At 43.2% G+C, this 20,989-nt stretch overlaps 1 protein-coding gene across 3 annotated transcripts in view; it reads left to right on the forward strand.

The window, feature by feature from the left end:
• The window catches only part of tle2a (TLE family member 2, transcriptional corepressor a), a 48,108-nt gene that overhangs the window by 145 nt on the left and 26,974 nt on the right, over positions 1–20,989 (forward strand). For all 3 annotated transcript variants that reach the window (XM_036978074.1, XM_036978076.1, XM_036978075.1), the window contains exon 1: positions 1–478. This exon is cut by the window's left edge. In XM_036978074.1, the coding sequence (XP_036833969.1) occupies positions 455–478 (24 nt within the window). In that variant the 5' untranslated portion in view covers positions 1–454. The remainder of the gene's footprint in view (positions 479–20,989) is intronic.

Raw genomic sequence — 20,989 nt, forward strand, 5'->3', positions numbered from 1 at the left:
AGGAGTAGGCTAGTATAGAGCAACCAACGAACGAGACAAAAGAGACTGCATTGAATGTGGTGTTTTCCGTCTCGGAAGCCACATAATATAGCCACATTTTCTCTTTATTCTAGACGGTGAGAATACACCGGGGAGGGGACCATTTACTTGAAGAGAAGGTGAAATTCTACTCTTTCGAAGTGCGTAGTCACGAGGACTCTAAACATCTAGTCGCGGACTGGGTGCATCTTTACTACATCGAGTGTTCTTTTTCTGTGGGTTGGAGATCGACCAGAACAAAGGGAGTCTTGAGCAAGGAGTGAGTGAGCGAGCCGAGCCCCATTAGTCATTACCGCCTCTGAAACCAGGCCAAATGCGTCTCTGAAAGCGACAATATACAGTTTTCTCAATTTCTGTCCGAATATTTTTGCCCATAAGAGGAAGAAGATTACAAAAACATCAATCGGCGCTCAAAATGTTTCCTCAAAATCGACCCCCGGTAAGTAGGCTAATATTAACGTGTAACATTCGGTAATGGCTCTCTTCCAGCTATTCTATAAAGCCACAGCGATCCAGAAATTCTTATTAAACCCTTGTTTGTCTATTGAAGAGAGTTTATTTGAAAACAGTGAAACAACTTGAGTAAGAATGCATACAGAGGTGCCATAAACTTACTACATGAGGGATTGTTACATTGTGTCTCTTTGTCATTGTATCCATGCTATTTGTATCCGGAATTCCTTTGTGGTCATGTTTGTCAAAAAGTAACACATGCTGCAGTATTGTAAACCCTTAGTCAATCTACGTTTAACATTTTAACGATGGGGGGTGTAAACTGAATCCGACATAGGTCAAATATGGGTCTGTTATTATCCACACTAAGCAGAGGGGATTTATTCTGTCAGAATTTGGCAATTCTCAAAACAAGCATTTTTGTGAACCTCCCTGTGTGCAAATTTTGGCCTCCTGTTCTTGGTATTACCTTTTCAAGTGTCAAATTAGACCATTCTACCTCGAGTTATCCCAAAAGCTATACTGTACTGGTCTAGGTTTGTTTGTCCTTTCCACACTCAGCAGTCTATTTGAGGGGTGAGTCAGCTATAGGCAAGGGCTTGGGTTATTGACACTTACTAAATGACCTACTCCAGTAAAGTGTCACTTATTGTTTTCAAGAATTCATTTTTCTCTCTTGCATTCATCTCATTGCTGGTGTGTTTGCTTTTGATTGTTTGATTTGAACACAAGTATCTGGCAGTCTATAAATGAGGCCTGGACACCCATTATTAGGAACTGCAATCTGAATTGACTTTGAATTGTTAACTAAATATTTGTGCTATAAGCTCAGCCCATGTCACATTATGTGTAAAACAAAATAGTGTTCTGGATGTACCAGTTCTGTGGAATCAGTACAACATTTCAACAGGCAGGAGGGCAAAAACACTGTACATGCCATTCATATAAAGTAGCCTATCAAAAAAAGCTCCTATTTTAAAACCGAGTAACCCTTGTCCCTCCCTCATGCCACCATATACCCCACCCTGAGGGAGAGTGCTTTCACATTCATGTCCTCCTAGGGATGGAGATTAAGCTGCTAAGTATGACGCCATGGTCAATGGTCAGAGGCAGAGGTTGATGGGGCACCATTGTCCTTAGAACACATGTAGGCTAAGTTCTGACCTTTTCCCGTAATGCCATTTATAATCAATGAAACCTTGTACTTTGATAGTAGTGGGTAAAAATGAATTCTACAAGTTATTTTGATTGGAACTCTTTTCCGCTGCCTCCTGAAAGGAAATTCTATCTCTCCAGATTGTTTTCTCTCCATACCATGCCCATACCATGCCCATAGTACCCTAACAGAACAGATCTATACAGACCTTGTGTTCCCCCAGCCCAGCCAGCTGTGCAGCTGACTGACTAGGAGAGAACTCAACAGAATGTGGGGCTGTGGTTCCAATCCCTCTCATCCACCAACTCCGCAGTCCACAATACATCCCCCGGGAAGCTAGCTACCAACCACAGCTCAAATATATGGTTATGCATCCTGGAGGGGGAGAGAAAGCACGGGTTCGGTTTCAGTTCAACCACAACCGACTTGAAACACTGAAAGCTTGTCGCTCCAAAGTCATTGGCTTCCATTAAGGCCTGTTTTGGAAGTCCCAGGGAAACTATATAATAATTTTATAGATGATTGTTTCTCGAATTCCTTGTTATGTGGAACACATGGTAGTGGGTGTATTTCGCTACACCCGCAATAACATCTGCTAAATATGTGTATGTGACCAATAATGTGATTTGATGATGTGACAGAATATACAGCCTGAAATGTGCGTTCGGTCTAGTCGTTTTTTTAAAAAAGGTCTCAAAACCTTGTTTTGTCTGAGGGAAGCCATGCATGAAGTTCAATTGATCTTTAGGTAAACACCTGAGATGCAGAAGTCTGAAACCTTCTTCCTCATTTGGTTACATAGCAGTGAGCCATTGATTTGATAACCTTTGCTGTGGTGGGCAGACTGCTTAGTGTAGTCTGACATTGGTGACCAGCTCCACCTTGCAGTTCCTGGAAATCAGCATAATGCGGACTAGTAGTAGAGTTATCAGCACTGCTGTCCTCAATGCTTAGCATCCAGTTCCCTTTAGGTCAGATCACTTAATAAAACACAGCTAGGTCAATGCTCCACTACACAGGTCAGGCTGTAGAGTGTAGATGATCTACCATCACACCTAATGATTAAGAGATCTGTCACTCAGTCACAGGAGAGGAAATCTGGCCTCCTGAGGGTTTGAAATCTGAAAAACCCATCATCACCTCCACCGGCTTCGAAGCTCCCTAATAGTGCTTCGGGGCATTTCCATGTAAAAGGAACCATGAGCACCAGGGCATTTCCATGTAAAAGGACCCATGAGCACCAACTTGTGAAGTTCATATGAGCACATACAGTTGGTGTCAAATGAAAGCTGAGTATATTGTTTGGAAAGTATATATATACCCTTTTCAACCATTTTCCATCCCAAACAATGTCATGAGCATTGCTTTGATTTCTGCCCAAACAGACTAAAAAGGTTAGTGAAGACAACTAACATCAACAATTTTATATTAGTTTTGCACAAATTATTTGCCTTATGTAAGTTTTAAGAAATATTGCCTGGTGTAAAGTCAGTCTGTTACCAAAAAAATAAAATAAGTGAGCCTCCACCCCCAACCTTCCACCCCATTCCCCCAACCCTACCCATCCAACATGTCTCCATCCATAACCCCAACCATCCAACATGTCTCCATCCAACATGTCTCCATCCTTTCCCCCAACCCCACCCATCCAACATGTCTCCATCCATTCCCCAACCATCCAACATGTCTCCATCCAACATGTCTCCATCCATAACCCCAACCATCCCACATGTCTCCATCCAACATGTCTCCATCCATAACCCCAACCATCCCACATGTCTCCATCCATAACCCCAACCATCCAACATGTCTCCATCCATAACCCCAACCATCCAACATGTCTCCATCCATAACCCCAACCATCCCACATGTCTCCATCCATAACCCCAACCATCCCACATGTCTCCATCCAACATGTCTCCATCCATAACCCCACCCATCCAACATGTCTCCATCCAACATGTCTCCATCCATAACCCCACCCATCCAACATGTCTCCATCCATAACCCCAACCATCCCACATGTCTCCATCCAACATGTCTCCATCCTTTCCCCCAACCCCACCCATCCAACATGTCTCCATCCATTCCCCAACCATCCAACATGTCCCCATCCAACATGTCTCCATCCATAACCCCAACCATCCCACATGTCTCCATCCATAACCCCAACCATCCCACATGTCTCCATCCAACATGTCTCCATCCATAACCCCAACCATCCAACATGTCTCCATCCATAACCCCAACCATCCAACATGTCTCCATCCATAACCCCAACCATCCAACATGTCTCCATCCATAACCCCAACCATCCAACATGTCTCCATCCATAACCCCAACCATCCCACATGTCTCCATCCATAACCCCAACCATCCAACATGTCTCCATCCATAACCCCAACCATCCAACATGTCTCCATCCATAACCCCAACCATCCCACATGTCTCCATCCATAACCCCAACCATCCCACATGTCTCCATCCATAACCCCAACCATCCCACATGTCTCCATCCATAACCCCAACCATCCCACATGTCTCCATCCATAACCCCAACCATCCCACATGTCTCCATCCATAACCCCAACCATCCCACATGTCTCCATCCATAACCCCAACCATCCCACATGTCTCCATCCATAACCCCAACCATCCCACATGTCTCCATCCATAACCCCAACCATCCCACATGTCTCCATCCATAACCCCAACCATCCCACATGTCTCCATCCATAACCCCAACCATCCCACATGTCTCCATCCATAACCCCAACCATCCCACATGTCTCCATCCATAACCCCAACCATCCCACATGTCTCCATCCATAACCCCAACCATCCAACATGTCTCCATCCATAACCCCAACCATCCAACATGTCTCCATCCATAACCCCAACCATCCAACATGTCTCCATCCATAACCCCAACCATCCAACATGTCTCCATCCATTCCCCAACCATCCAACATGTCTCCATCCATAACCCCAACCATCCAACATGTCTCCATCCATAACCCCAACCATCCAACATGTCTCCATCCATAACCCCAACCATCCAACATGTCTCCATCCATAACCCCAACCATCCAACATGTCTCCATCCATAACCCCAACCATCCAACATGTCTCCATCCATAACCCCAACCATCCAACATGTCTCCATCCATAACCCCAACCATCCAACATGTCTCCATCCATAACCCCAACCATCCAACATGTCTCCATCCATAACCCCAACCATCCCACATGTCTCCATCCATAACCCCAACCATCCCACATGTCTCCATCCATAACCCTAACCATCCCACATGTCTCCATCCATAACCCCAACCATCCCACATGTCTCCATCCATAACCCCAACCATCCAACATGTCTCCATCCATAACCCCAACCATCCAACATGTCTCCATCCATAACCCCAACCATCCCACATGTCTCCATCCATAACCCCAACCATCCCACATGTCTCCATCCATAACCCCAACCATCCCACATGTCTCCATCCATAACCCCAACCATCCCACATGTCTCCATCCATAACCCCAACCATCCCACATGTCTCCATCCATAACCCCAACCATCCCACATGTCTCCATCCATAACCCCAACCATCCCACATGTCTCCATCCATAACCCCAACCATCCCACATGTCTCCATCCATAACCCCAACCATCCCACATGTCTCCATCCATAACCCCAACCATCCCACATGTCTCCATCCATAACCCCAACCATCCCACATGTCTCCATCCATAACCCCAACCATCCCACATGTCTCCATCCATAACCCCAACCATCCCACATGTCTCCATCCATAACCCCAACCATCCCACATGTCTCCATCCATAACCCCAACCATCCCACATGTCTCCCTAGCAGCTAGGGTTGCTTGTCTGCCACACCTACCCCTGTACTGTACTGAACTTTACTATATTGTACTGAACTCTACTCTACTGTGCTTTACTGGGCTGTACTGTGAGTCCAAACTTGTGAAACAACTCTATGATCTGTACAGATTTGGTCTTATTTGGGGTTGGAGCTCATTACAATAATAACCCGTGTCAAATAATACCTAAACATGCGAAGGAGGATATTACATATTTCTACCTTTGTGTACCTATTCAGGATGCATCACCATGACATTCATAATGATGCATTTCAGTGTAGTACACATCAGGGACCAATGATGTCATTCTGTTACCATCATTCTGTTACCAGGTGTTAGTTAATTTCACTTGCTGTAGTTCAATAACCAAAATAGTTATTATTATTATTATTATTTTATTTTTTTACTCTGTGTCACATCGTAGCTGACATCTTTGAATGAGTTTCAGAAAAACTTGATCACATAAAACTAATGGAGATTTTACCAACATTCTTTTACCAAACTTTACATCGGCACTGTGTTTTTATTAAAGGCTCAATGCAGCCATTTGTTATAACAATATCAAATAATTTCTGGGTAACAAATAAGTACCTATATGTAATCGTTTCGATTAAAATGGTCAAAAATAAACAATAGCTTTTTTTTTTTTTTGCAAAAAAAATAGTTTCTGAAGCAAACATTTTGCTAGGACTGTCTGGGAGTGGTCTGAGTGGGGAGGGGAAAGCTAGCTGTTATTGCCAGAAAGGTTTGGAACTCTTTGTTATTGGTCTATTGACCATTTATAAACTGGGTGGTTCGAGCCCTGAATGCTGATTGGCTCACAGCTGTGGTATATCAGACCGTATACCACAGTATGACAAAAACATTTTTTTACTGCTCTAATTAGGTTGGTAACCAGTTTTATAATAACAATAAGGCACCTCGGGGGATGTGATATATGGCCAATATACCATGGCTAAGGGCTGTGTCCAGGCACTCTGCGTTGCGTCATGCATAAGAACAGCCCTTAGCCATGGTATATTGGCCATATACCACATCTCCTTGGGTGTTATTGCTTATATGTACCACCTGGTGATGTCACCAGGCAAGCCAAAACTCCCACCCATACAAACCTGTGTATGGGTCCCTAGCATCCTTCTCGCCAATGTCCAGTCTCTTGACAACAAGGTTGATGAAATCCGAGCAAGGGTAGCATTCCAGAGGGACATCAGAGACTGTAACGTTCTTTGCTTCACGGAAACATGGCTCACTGGAGAGACGCTATCGGGGGCGGTGCAGCCAGCGGGTTTCTCCACGCATCGCGCCGACAGAAACAAACATCTTTCTGGTAAGAAGAGGGGCGGGGGCGTATGCCTTATGGCTAACGAGACATGGTGTGATGAAAGAAACATACAGGAACTCAAATCCTTCTGTTCACCTGATTTAGAATTCCTCACAATCAAATGTAGACCGCATTATCTACCAAGAGAATTCTCTTCGATTATAATCACAATCGTATATATCCCCCCCAAACAGACACATCGATGGCTCTGAACAAACTTTTTGACTCTTTGCAAACTGGAATCCATTTATCCGGAGGCTGCATTCATTGTTGCTGGGGATTTTAACAAGGCTAATCTGAAAACAAGACTCCCTAAATTTTATCAGCATATCGATTGCGCAACCAGGGGTGGAAAAACCTTGGATCATTGTTACTCTAACTTCCGCAACGCATATAAGGCCCAGCCCCGCCCTCCTTTCGGAAAAGCTGACCACGACTCCATTTTGTTGATCCCTGCCTACAGACAGAAACTAAAACAAGAGGCTCCCACGCTGAGGTCTGTCCAACGCTGGTCCGACCAAGCTGACTCCACACTCCAAGACTGCTTCCATCACGTGGACTGGGACATGTTTCGTATTGCGTCAGATAGCAATATTGACGAATACGCTGATTCGGTGTGCGAGTTCATTAGAACGTGCGTTGAAGATGTCGTTCCCATAGCAACGATTAAAACATTCCCTAACCAGAAACCGTGGATTGATGGCAGCATTCGCGTGAAACTGAACGCGCGAACCACTGCTTTTAATCAGGGCAAGGTGACTGGTAACATGACTGAATACAAACAGTGCAGCTATTCCCTCCGCAAGGCTATCAAACAAGCTAAGCGTCAGTACAGAGACAAAGTAGAATCTCAATTCAACGGCTCGGACACGAGGCATGTGGCAGGGTCTACAGTCAATCACGGACTACAAGAAGAAATCCAGCCCAGTCACGGACCAGGATGTCCTGCTCCCAGGCAGACTGACTAACTTTTTTGCCCGCTGCGAGGACAATACAGTGCCACTGACTGTACTCTATATCATCGACTGCATCCTTATGTAATACATGTATCACTAGCCACTTTAACTATGCCACTTTGTTTACATACTCACCTCATGTATATACTGTACTTGATACCATCTACTGTATCCTGCCTATGCTGCTCTGTCCCATCACTCATTCATATATCCTTATGTACATATTCTTTATCCCCTTACACTGTGTATAAGACAGTAGTTTTGGAATTGTTAGTTAGATTACTTGTTGGTTATTACTGTATTGTCGGAACTAGAAGCACAAGCATTTCGCTACACTCGCATTAACATCTGCTAACCATGTGTATGTGACAAATAAAATTTGATTTGATTTGAAAGTAGTCATTGTGTGTTGAGTTGTATGGTTTGTTTAACTTTGCAATCTATGGTTTTACAAGTGAAATATTGGGAGTCATTCTGTTATCGTGGAATTGCACTTCATAATCAGTCTTTATGTACATGTATCCCCCTCATCCTCTGAGGTCCAGTAAATATGCCAGCAGGCTCCTGGAGTTCTGTTGGCCCAGTCAGCAGATCCTCCTGCTCTCCCATCAGGCCCTGATTGATCTAGGACTCCAACTGGGCTGATTCTGGAAGGATCCGCTTCATCAGGGCTGGGCTGGGGAGGGAAGGGAAGGGCTGTGGAAAGCACGGAGGCAGGCAGAAGGACAGAGGGAGGGATGCCTTGCCCCCCCCCCCCCCACAGACCCAGCGTGAGTGCGGCACTTCCTGTAACCCAGCTTGCTTTAGCTCTTTATTTCCAGTGTTGTCCTTGAGAGGAGCTCAGCTATCGATTAGACGGCCGCCTGCCTGCTAGTCACAGCCAACGATTATCCTGCACGAGAGAGAGAGCAATGGAAAGGTTTCTGGCCTAGGTTTACACCAGTTCTGGAAGTGTGGAGTTTAAGTCTGGACCATGGAAGGAACAAACAGGCTGTGGGTGGGCTACCTAATGAAGGAAGGCACCTACAGCAATTTACACAGCTGACAACCAAACTGTTCTGCAGTGCTAATGAACTATGACAGCAGGGAAATTTGAATAACGAGATTTCAGGAGGCGGCGGGGGGGGAAGAAGAAGAAGAAAGATGTGTGGCGCTAATGAAACGGGTGCCTAGCAGCCCTCTCCTAACTGAGAGAAGAAGTGATAGAGATTACTGGGGCATTTCTCTCACTTACTCACTCACGTCCACAGCAGAGCAGAGAGATGCTGGAGGTTGGGATCAATTGTGAGTGTGTGCGCTTATGTGTCACTGCCAGTGAGGTGCTTTAAAATGCAAATAACTGGTTTGTTGTTGACAATCATATTTGAATAATTTGATATGAGGCTTGAACTTCAAACGCTTTCTGCTAGGACAATAAATTGCCATGTTTCACGGTTGTTATGTTTAGTCCCTAGGGGATGCTTGAGTGGTGGGGGGTGGAGGGCGGTGGGGGGCTGCTTCCCTTCTATGGTTCTCAGCTGGTGGACTGGGTTAGGTTAGATCTGTCATGCCTTCCTTTCCAATACTGTGTCCCCAGAGACAGACAGACAGACAGACAGGCAGTGGCCCAGCAGAATGGGAGCATGGTGGGTGTTTACTCGTAATGATCTGCTCTGTGGGAAAGCACAGTGTAATTAGCAGGCTGGTTCATTGGCTAGACTGGTTTACAGTTCCCCTGCTGTAGGAGAGTGGGTGGAAGACTGCTGTGCCTAATATAGGACAGACAGGAAGGCTTGCTTCTTTGCTTCAGTCACCTTATGTGGAATCATCAAGTAGAATACTTATAATATAGTCAAGCTACAGCCTGGTTACCTATGAGGCCAAGGTAATACTCCTAATGAATTACCCAAAACCGTCAAATTCGTTCAGCCACATTGTTTATTACCACATTTACATCCACAGTTTTTATGCACGTAAAGCCATACCGTATCACGCTGGCTGTGATGGAAACAGGACGTTTCAGTACGATTTTATAAATGCCCACAGACAATTTGTTAGTTCAAAATGGTGGGATCTTTTTATGTTGAACAAATTATGTGCTGGAAATTCCTTATAAATAAATATTGACATAATAACAGTGGTGGAAAAAGTACCCAATTGTCATACTTGAGTCAAAGTTAAAGATACCTTAATTGAAAATTATTCAAGTGAAAATCACTCAGTAAAATACTACTTGAGTAAAAGTCAAAGTATTTTGTTTTAAATATACATAAGTATCCAAATGAAATGTAATTGCTAAAATATAGTTAAGTATCAAAAGTAAATTCCACACACTAAGCAATCCAGATGGCACCATCATTATTATTTATTTTTTACTGATAGCCAGGGGCACATCCAAACTAAGCATGTGTGTTGAATGAGTCTGCCAGATCAGCGGCAGTAGGGATGACCAGTGTGGTTCTCTTGATAAGTGTGTAAATTGGACCATTTTCCTATCCCGCTAAGCATTCAAAATGTAACAAGTACTTTTGGGTGTCAGGGGAAACTGTATGTAGTGTATCTGATTTTAAGTACCTTGGCATCATAATGGATTCCAAACTCCTTTTAAAAAGCAGATGGAAAAAGGTAACTCAAATAACCAAAGTCAACCTAGCTAATTTCCAATTATTAACACAATTGTTTGACTACAGAGGTAGCAAAACTGCACTTCAAATCTATGATACTCTCCCAATTAACATACTGCTTGACTAGTTGGGCCCAAGTTTGCTGTACAACTTAAAACCCATTCAGTCTGTGTGCAAACAGGCTCTCAAAGTGCTTAATAGGAAGCCCAATAGCCATCATCACTGTTACATCCTCAGAAAGATCTTGAATACACTGATGCATGTCTTTGTATTCAAGATCCTAAATGGCCTAGCTCCCCTCCACTCAGTACTTTTGTTAAACTGAAAACCCATACCCATGGCAGCAGATCCACAAGGTCTGCCATGAGAGGTGACTGACTAAAGGTGCTTTTCCTTAAGGGAACTATACAATCTGCTTTCTCTGTGAGAGCTTCCCATGTCTGGAACGCACTGACACCAGAGACGCACACAACTGCATCACCTATCACACCTTAACAAAAACACAGACATGGCTAAAGGCCAATCAGACTTGTGAACATAATCTTAGCTGTGTGTTGCCGCTTTCCACGTCTGTTGTCTGTAGCTTGTGAGGTGTGGAAACACTTTGTTGCTTTTATGTGTTTTGTTGCTTTTTGTGCTATTGCTCTATCTACATGCTATGTGTTGCTTGTCCTATGTTGCTCTATCTACATGCTACGTGTTGCTTGTCCTATGTTGTTCTGTCTGCATGCTACGTGTTGCTTGTCCTATGTTCTGTCTGCATGCTACGTGTTGCTTGTCCTATGTTGCTCTGTCTACATGCTACGTGTTGCTTGTCCTATGTTGTTCTGTCTACATGCTACGTGTTGCTTTGCCTATGTTCTGTCTGCATGCTACGTGTTGCTTGTTATATGTTGTTCTGTCTACATGCTACGTGTTGCTTGTCCTATGCTGTTCTGTCCACATGCTACGTGTTGCTTGTCCTATGTTGCTCTGTCTACATGCTACGTGTTGCTTGTCCTATGCTGTTCTGTCTACATGCTACGTGTTGCTTGTCCTATGCTGTTCTGTCTACATGCTACGTGTTGCTTGTCCTATGTTGATCTGTCTGCATGCTACGTGTTGCTTGTCCTATGTTGATCTGTCTGCATGCTACGTGTTGCTTGTCCTATGTTCTGTCTGCATGCTACGTGTTGCTTGTCCTATGTTGTTCTGTCTACATGCTACGTGTTGCTTGGCCTATGTTCTGTCTACATGCTACGTGTTGCTTGTCCTATGCTGTTCTGTCTACATGCTACGTGTTGCTTGTCCTATGTTGTTCTGTCTACATGCTACGTGTTGCTTGTCCTATGCTGTTCTGTCTACATGCTACGTGTTGCTTGTCCTATGTTGCTCTGTCTACATGCTACGTGTTGCTTGTCCTATGCTGTTCTGTCTACATGCTACGTGTTGCTTGTCCTATGTTGATCTGTCTGCATGCTACGTGTTGCTTGTCCTATGTTCTGTCTGCATGCTACGTGTTGCTTGTCCTATGTTGCTCTGTCTTCATGCTACGTGTTGCTTGTCCTATGTTGTTCTGTCTACATGCTACGTGTTGCTTGGCCTATGTTCTGTCTGCATGCTACGTGTTGCTTGTTCTATGTTGTTCTGTCTACATGCTACGTGTTGCTTGTCCTATGCTGTTCTGTCTACATGCTACGTGTTGCTTGTCCTATGTTCTGTCTACATGCTACGTGTTGCTTGTCCTATGTTCTGTCTGCATGCTACGTGTTGCTTGTCCTATGTTGATCTGTCTGCATGCTACGTGTTGCTTGTCCTATGTTGATCTGTCTGCATGCTACGTGTTGCTTGTCCTATGCTGTTCTGTCTACATGCTACGTGTTGCTTGTCCTATGTTCTGTCTGCATGCTACGTGTTGCTTGTCCTATGTTCTGTCTGCATGCTACGTGTTGCTTGTCCTATGTTGCTCTGCATGTGCTCATTGGGACCGAGGTAGAAAATTAGCCAGCTGGCTAAAACCAGCACTTTTACTGAAATGTTGATTAATGTGCACTGTCCCTGTAAAAATAAACTAAAATCAACTCAAGTAAAAGTTTTCAAAAATATATAAATACCCCAACAAAAACAACTTAAGTAGTACTTTAAAGTATATTTACTTAAGTACTTTACAACACTGCATAATAACCATCATATCAAAGAAGAACTTGGAGTCATGCGACGACGTGTGTGGTCCTCCCACTACGACTCGAGAACCCATGCAGTTTATTCGGCTACATATGAAATATGTTACGATGACCTTCACAAGGTGGTGAAAGTGCAAAGTGATGCGCTTGATGCTTCTTTCCAATAAATTGAGGGTTTTATTCTGATGACATGATGATCATGTTTGACAAATTTTAAATGATCTTGCTCTTTTGTCCAAAATAATCTCATCATGTAGGCTATACCTGCACTGTATCTGTGAGCTGTTGGCTAGAGCACACCCGCCAATAACAGAGTGGGCATATTCGCTATATATCTTAGCATTTTTTGTGACAAACCCATCTAGAGTTAAATGCACTTGTATTTTTATTCAGTACGTGCTAATTTAACCGTAAAAGTAATTGTTTTATGTGCACTACCTCATCACGCACAGACTTCTATGCACAACAAGTCAATTTGATGAAAATACATCTCTGGTGGGATAATGTGCATATTTTATTTGTGTGGAATTTAGAATATTCGCATGAAAATCTATCGCCAGTTGGTTGGAAACCTGTCTTATGTCAGACAGAAATCATGTGATATTTAGGAAAATAATGAGCGGTCTGGCCTTTAAATTAGGGATGCACGATATATCAGTGAACATATCGGTATCGGACGATATTAGCTAAAAATGCCAACATCGGTATCAGCACGATGTCTAGTTTAACGGCAATGACGTAATGACGCCACGTAAAATTTTGCGCTATACATGCAACACAACATTCCTAAACTAGCCCACAATGTCTGCTGTGTGGAACGAGCAGTCAACAAGGCAAGCAGTCATTTGAAAGAGTAACAACATTTCAGCAAGACAACTCAAAGGCGAAATCCATTAAAGCCAAGATAAATTAATTCATTACCCTTGACAATCAACTGTTCTCTGTCGTGGGGGAAGTTGGCTTTCACCGAATGGTCAAGCACCGGTACACACTACAAAGTGCTCTATTTTTCAGATGTTTCCCTACCGGAGTTACACATTAATAGTAAATTATAAGGCATAATTTGTTCGACCGCAACTTCTGGGGTAGGTAGCCTTAGCTTGGTACCTAGCTAGCACCAATACTACCAGCCTGAAAACAATGACCAGTAAAAACTGCAGTCATTTTCATTATTCTTAGCAATGATTTGGGAATCCTTTTGAGTAAGTATTAGCTAGGTTGCTACTTGTTGTTCACCTTTTGAAATTGAGCTTCAGTTCATGAAAATAAATAGCCAGCCAGCTACTTAACCCTGTTGCACAAAGCTAATGCTATAAGTGGCCAGCTACCTTCATCTGGCTAGTGAGGCTCGACAGGACAGGGTTATGTGTTGTGATGCTAGCCACAATAAGGATTAAGGACAATAGTGAAATTTGTGGTTTGCCTTCAAAATAAGTGTAATTGACAGTGATGCAAATGAATACAAATAGTAAAATTATGCCATACTTTTATTTTGAAGGCTATAGTTGATGGCTATATTAATCCAATAAGAACTGTCTTATAAATTAGGGTTATTTTAGGTGAAGACACCTAGCTATATAGTTAGCTAGCTAACTATATACAGTGCCTTGCGAAAGTATTCGGCCCCCTTGAACTTTGCGACCTTTTGCCACATTTCAGGCTTCAAACATAAAGATATAAAACTGTATTTTTTTGTGAAGAATCAACAACAAGTGGGACACAATCATGAAGTGGAACAACATTTATTGGATATTTCAAACTTTTTTAACAAATCAAGAACTGAAAAATTGGCCGTGCAAAATTATTCAGCCCCCTTAAGTTAATACTTTGTAGCTCCACCTTTTGCTGCGATTACAGCTGTAAGTCGCTTGGGGTATGTCTCTATCAGTTTTGCACATCGAGAGACTGACATTTTTTCCCATTCCTCCTTGCAAAACAGCTCGAGCTCAGTGAGGTTGGATGGAGAGCATTTGTGAACAGCAGTTTTCAGTTCTTTCCACAGATTCTCGATTGGATTCAGGTCTGGACTTTGACTTGGCCATTCTAACACCTGGATATGTTTATTTTTGAACCATTCCATTGTAGATTTTGCTTTATGTTTTGGCTCATTGTCTTGTTGGAAGACAAATCTCCATCCCAGTCTCAGGTCTTTTGCAGACTCCATCAGGTTTTCTTCCAGAATGGTCCTGTATTTGGCTCCATCCATCTTCCCATCAATTTTAACCATCTTCCCTGTCCCTGCTGAAGAAAAGCAGGCCCAAACCATGATGCTGCCACCACCATGTTTGACAGTGGGGATGGTGTGTTCAGCTGTGTTGCTTTTACGCCAAACATAACGTTTTGCATTGTTGCCAAAAAATTTTGGTTTCATCTGACCAGAGCACCTTCTTCCACATGTTTGGGGTGTCTCCCAGGTGGCTTGTGGCAAACTTTAAACGACACTTTTTATGGATATCTTTAAGAAATGGCTTTCTTCTTGCCACTCTTCCATAAAGGCCAGATTTGTGCAATATATGACTGATTGTTGTCCTATGGACAGAGTCTCCCACCTCAGCTGTAGATCTCTGCAGTTCATCCAGAGTGATCATGGGCCTCTTGGCTGCATCTCTGATCAGTCTTCTCCTAATATGAGCTGAAAGTTTAGAGGGACGGCCAGGTCTTGGTAGATTTGCAGTGGTCTGATAATTCTTCCATTTCAATATTATCGCTTGCACAGTGCTCCTTGGGATGTTTAAAGCTTGGGAAATCTTTTTGTATCTAAATCCGGCTTTAAACTTCTTCACAACAGTATCTCGGACCTGCCTGGTGTGTTCCTTGTTCTTCATGATGCTCTCTGCGGTTTTAACGGACCTCTGAGACTATCACAGAGCAGGTGCATTTATACGGAGACTTGATTACACACAGGTGGATTGTATTTATCATCATTAGTCATTTAGGTCAACATTGGATCATTCAGAGATCCTCACTGAACTTCTGGAGAGAGTTTGCTGCACTGAAAGTAAAGGGGCTGAATAATTTTGCACGCCCAATTTTTCAGTTTTTGATTTGTTAAAAAAGTTTGAAATATCCAATAAATGTCGTTCCACTTCATGATTGTGTCCCACTTGTGGTTGATTCTTCACAAAAAAATACAGTTTTATATCTTTATGTTTGAAGCCTGAAATGTGGCAAAAGGTCGCAAAGTTCAAGGGGGCCGAATACTTTCGCAAGGCACTGTAGCTACTGAAACATTGCTGTTTTGCTATGTTTTTGGGGAGGGAACATTGTTTGCATCCATGAGCTAGCTAGCTTTTTTTATGACCAGCACTGTAGGTGTGCGAGACAACTTTACCAGCATCATAGCATACGTATCGACGAATCGTTGTGACACATCAAATACGGGTGATAAGAGTAATCAATGTGTAATAACTACGCAAAAAATGTATGAACGCGTTAAATTATTATGTGATGTGCAGTCATAATCAGGTTCTGATTGGTCAACAAGATTATTTGACACGTCAAATAGTGGTAAATCGTTTTTAAAAATTGACACGCAAAGACTCAAACGGCGTTCCATAGAAATCCTGGTTGAGAATGAAACGACTGAAAAAATGAACAATGAAAAAGCACAGCAAGTAAGTGAAAGAAATTAGGTTTTGATTATGTTTTACTGGTAATGGGGACATACGTAAATGCCAGCAAAATAAAGTTTTGGTCAGTGTGATGTGTGTGTAACCTTTTATTTAACTAGGCAAGTCAGTTAAGAACAAATTCTTATTTACAATGACGGCCTACCCTTGCCAAACCTGGACGACGCTGGGCCAATTGTGCACCGCCCAATGGGACTCCCAATCAAAGCCGGATGTGATACAGCCTGGATTCGAACCAGGGACTGTAGTGACGCCTCTTGCACTTAGATGCAGGGCCTTAGACTGCTGCATCCGTGTGTGTTAACTATTTAACTTTACTAGAAAGCTTAAAAGGCCGCTAAAATTCTTCTAAAATTTGGAGTCATTGCAAATCAATTTGTGCCACTTGTGTTGCCTGGAGCTTGTGAATGGATTTAATAAATAGCCTGTAACCTCAGTTTATTGTTGTTGTTGTAGCCTTGTTATTGCGCAATTATTAATGGGTATGTTTAGTTAATGAAACTGGAAGTTATCGATTTTGATCATGGTCACTGTTCTATCGTATTGCAGATCAGCTGTTAGAATGCATTAGGTTGACAGTAACAGTCAGATTAGGCTACAGGTAAAAAGAACCACTGGCTGTTGTTGACAAGCATAGGCCTATTCAGTTCATATCCATATTATTCATATTTGATTCAGTGATTGAAATTACGACCCCATCCTCGGTAGCCTATTCCAGCAGGCTATTGGGCAACAGAAGCACTGCTTACCGTGAAAATCGCATCGCTATTCATGTCGAATGTCAATTAGAACTAAGCAAGCTGCTGAATCGTTCATCTTGCCTAGGCTACTGTGTGTAGGTTATCTGAAGTGAGATTTAGGCCTAAGGGGCTATAGGCTACCTGCATCTAGCATACCAAACCATGGAAAAGTTGAATTACAATCATAAACCCAGTGTTTAGTCAGTAGGCCTAGCCTATTGAAAGGACATGTCGATCTCCCAAACTGACCATTTATAACAGGTTCTAGTCGTAACTCTGGAACATAATAAAGGGACAGTTGCCAGAAAATAGTCTAACGTTTGTTTTTTAAAGTTTTAATAAGGGCAAATTATTTTATTTTGTGGCAATCAAATTAGTTTATTAGTCACATTTAGCTCGCAATAATTATTTTGATGAAAAACCGCATTTTGCATCTTAGGTCGTTAAAGTTAAATCGAGGTTCCTTCTTAATCCGGTCGATAACGTTACAGAAAAAGGGTTTATTGGCTAACTGGCAACTCCTCTCTTGCTGCGAAAACATTTTTGGGGGGCTAGTTTTCAGGCCTTGTGGGCGAGTTTGAGTAGTCAACCCTGCATGCATGGAATGCCACACTTAGTTCCATAGCGAGAGTGTGTGTGTCCTTTGTGTATCTCTGCGCATGTGTGTGCCTGCATGGTGTTTTTTTTCTCTGTGCATGTCTCCCTCACTATCTGTGTACGTGTGCGTGCGTGTGTATTAGCACGTAGGCCTTTTTAATAGCAGCCAGACTCTCTATATGAAGCATCGGTAGTTTGCTGCCCTGCCAGCCTAGCTCCAGTCCAGCGCAGTCCTTCCTGGCTGGGAATCATGTCAACCGGATGGCCCTGTTGGGCTTCCTCCTGCCTATTTAAAGGCCCATTGTAGACGATTTAGGCCTGATTTAGAGCCATTACGGTCCCGAGATGCCTCCACCTCCCCTCTCTTCCATTCCACCTCTTCACTCCTCTTTCCCACCACTCTACCTTTCCCAGCCTGGGCCTGATTTAATTACTACATTATTGATTTATATAATTTATTTAAGTATCATACACCTACCGTTGCCCAGCCCACCTGGGTTTACAAGACACTACTGAACAAAATAACATTTAGCAAATTCTGCCCATACAATTGCTGAGCCCGACCAGGGCAGATTACAAGGGGACTCAAGGGAAGGAGGTGGCTGATCAGATGGCAGCCTGACTCTGCCTATGGCTTCTTTACAGGGATGGTGCCCTTTAGCCTCTGGACCTGAACTGTACTGATCTTCCTGGCAGGATGGAAAGGACATGGCTGTTTTTGAGCTCGGCACATTCCCTGCCTCCCTATAAGGCCAAACAGAATCAGTTGGAGTAATCAGAGGGATTGTATTGTACTGGAGAATAAATGTAGAGTTGAAGAGATCACTGTCTCTATCTGTTTGCCTGCCTGCCTGGCTGGGTTGGTGATTGAGTAATTCCATGGTGGCCAGGTCTACAGTGTGACCTCTGACATCGCACACTAAATCAGAGCAGCTGACCAGCGAGGTAGAGGGGTCAGAGTCATCTGACTGACTGCTAATGAAGGGCCAGCTCTGCTCCGCAGCGCTCCACTCTTTCATGTTGTTGTTTCCATGAGGGGCCACAGGGGTCTGCTGCGTGCCTGCATGTATCTACTCTGACGTTGGCCTGAATCATAACAAGCCCTGTGCTTAGAAGCCAGAATGGCTGATGTTAGCAGAAGCCAAGGCAGAAGTTTCCTGTCTTAATACATTTCCCCCATCGCTGAGCGTAACTACACTCCACTGCTGGGTCAGCCTCGATCCCACACTCCCCATTTCTGTCTGAGGGAGGCTCTCTGCACCTGTTCTTTGGAGCACATACACACTGAGGTGAAAAGCAAAAAAAAAGGGAGAGTGGAAAATGGAGAGTTAGAGAGAGAGAGAGAAGGGCAGTATTCTCCCTCCCCTCCCTCTCCTCCTTCCACAAAATGGCCTTGGTGCTCTTGTTCCTGAGGCTCCTTTCTCTGGCCTGTGAAGAGTAATTGGGGGGTGTGTGCGAGAGTGAACGAGAGACTGCGTGTGTGCCTGTGTTCTGTGCCTGTGTGTGTGCCCCTGCCTGTGCTCTGAAAGGGAGTATCTGGCCAGCAGATTGAGTTGGATTGCAGGCAGGCAGGGGAGAGGGGCTCGTTAGAGGCTGAACAATGAGCAACCCCTCTCCTGAACCTCAGTGGACCCGCTCTGTTTTGTTCTCCCCACCAGACTTAGCACTGCTTCCCCCCCCCCCCCCTCGCCCCCCACATACCCTCACAGACCTGGACTCTCACTGTCACTCTCGCACGCATGTACATGTACGCTTATACAGTGGGGTCAGAAATTATTGACACAATTGTTAAAGATGAGCAAAAATGACTCAAATAATACATTCAAATACTGAGCTTTATTGTATGCACAGAAAATGGGGAAATTATTTCTACTAATACAATTGCTCAAAGAGATTTTGTTTAACAAGTAATGTATTTTTGTTCTCAAAGGTACAGGTCAAAAATTAACACCTGTTTTCAATACCTTGCAAAACCTCACCTTGTGAGGATAAGCAAATGGCCACCAGACTATTACATTGACCCCCCCTCCAATTGTTTTGTACACTGCAGGTAGTCGCTGTTTATTAGCTGTGCCTAGTCACTTCACCCCTACCTACATGTACAAATGACCTCTAACCTGTACCCCCGCACAATGAATCCGTACCGGTACCCCCTGTATATAGTCTCGTTATTGTTACTTTATATTATTTTTCTTCTTTTTTAAATGTTATTTGGTAAACATTTTCTTAACTCTTCTTGAACTGCACTGTTGGTTAAGGACATTTCACGGTGAGGTCTACACTTATTTCATTTGCCGCATGTGACAAAGTTTGATTTGATGTTTTATGAGATTGGAGAATACATTCTAGATCCTTGATTTCCTTCTGTCTGCGCTTATGAGCGGACCTCTTCAATTCAAACCACAGGTTTTCAATGGGGTTCAAGTCCGGAGACTGAAAGTTGATTTTTGTGGTCAATTAATTAATTGTGAATTTTGATGTTTGACATGCTGGAGATCCACTTGTGGCCAAGTTTCAGCCTTCTGTAATGCTGAGCGATTAGTGCTTTTTAAAGTTTTATCAGTTTTCGGTTTGTTCTTTCTTCGGACATTAAATGCACTATGTGGGTTGAATGCTGTAATAACACAGAATAACACAATGAATAAAAGTCCCATCATGGTAGTGACTGTCCATTACTTCTTATCACTTATTAACCATCATTTATTCACATCACTTTAATAAAATATTTGTTGTGTATATTTTGTTTTATTTGATGACTTATTTAATTCCAAGTCATCTCATCGCTATAGAGCTGCTGTCTGGAAAAATCCCTATTTTAGTAGTTCTTCAACGTAAATAAGGCAGAATTGTATTACTGCTGAAGGCCAACTATCAACCACTCATGTACTTTCAGGTAGAGAGAGCCCCGCAATGCAACTCTCACACGTTCTATCTTGGTCAATGAGGTCTCAGTGTTTGTTCCACACAGACCAAGACCAGACTAGTATGGATTATGGTCATTGTAGTTAGTGTAGCATTGGAGATGTGGTAATTATGTAGAATATTGGCCTATTAAACCCACCACTAGTATGCGTGGCCAAAAAGCCCCATTATCATTTAATCTGACCATAGCACCGTTACCAATCCAAGTGCCAATGACCTTTAGCTCACTCCAGGTGTTTACATTTGATGGGTGACATTAAAAATGGAGCACTTTGGCCATGCACATCGGTGGTGAGTTTTGTGTCGAAAAAAGGTTCCAAACGCAGGAAATAAACCAATACCTAATGTCAAATATTATAGGGGATCTTTGATGTTATGGGGCTATTTTGCATCCACTGGTTCTGGGGCCTTTGTCAATTAAGGTCAATGGCATGAACTTTGCCCAGTACCAGGATGTTTTAGCCAAGTGGCAACAAGTAGATCTTCCATCAAGACAATAACCCCAAGTACACACTTGAAC

Source organism: Oncorhynchus mykiss, chromosome 5, assembly GCF_013265735.2.
Source record: "Oncorhynchus mykiss isolate Arlee chromosome 5, USDA_OmykA_1.1, whole genome shotgun sequence".
Taxonomy (NCBI): domain Eukaryota; kingdom Metazoa; phylum Chordata; class Actinopteri; order Salmoniformes; family Salmonidae; genus Oncorhynchus; species Oncorhynchus mykiss.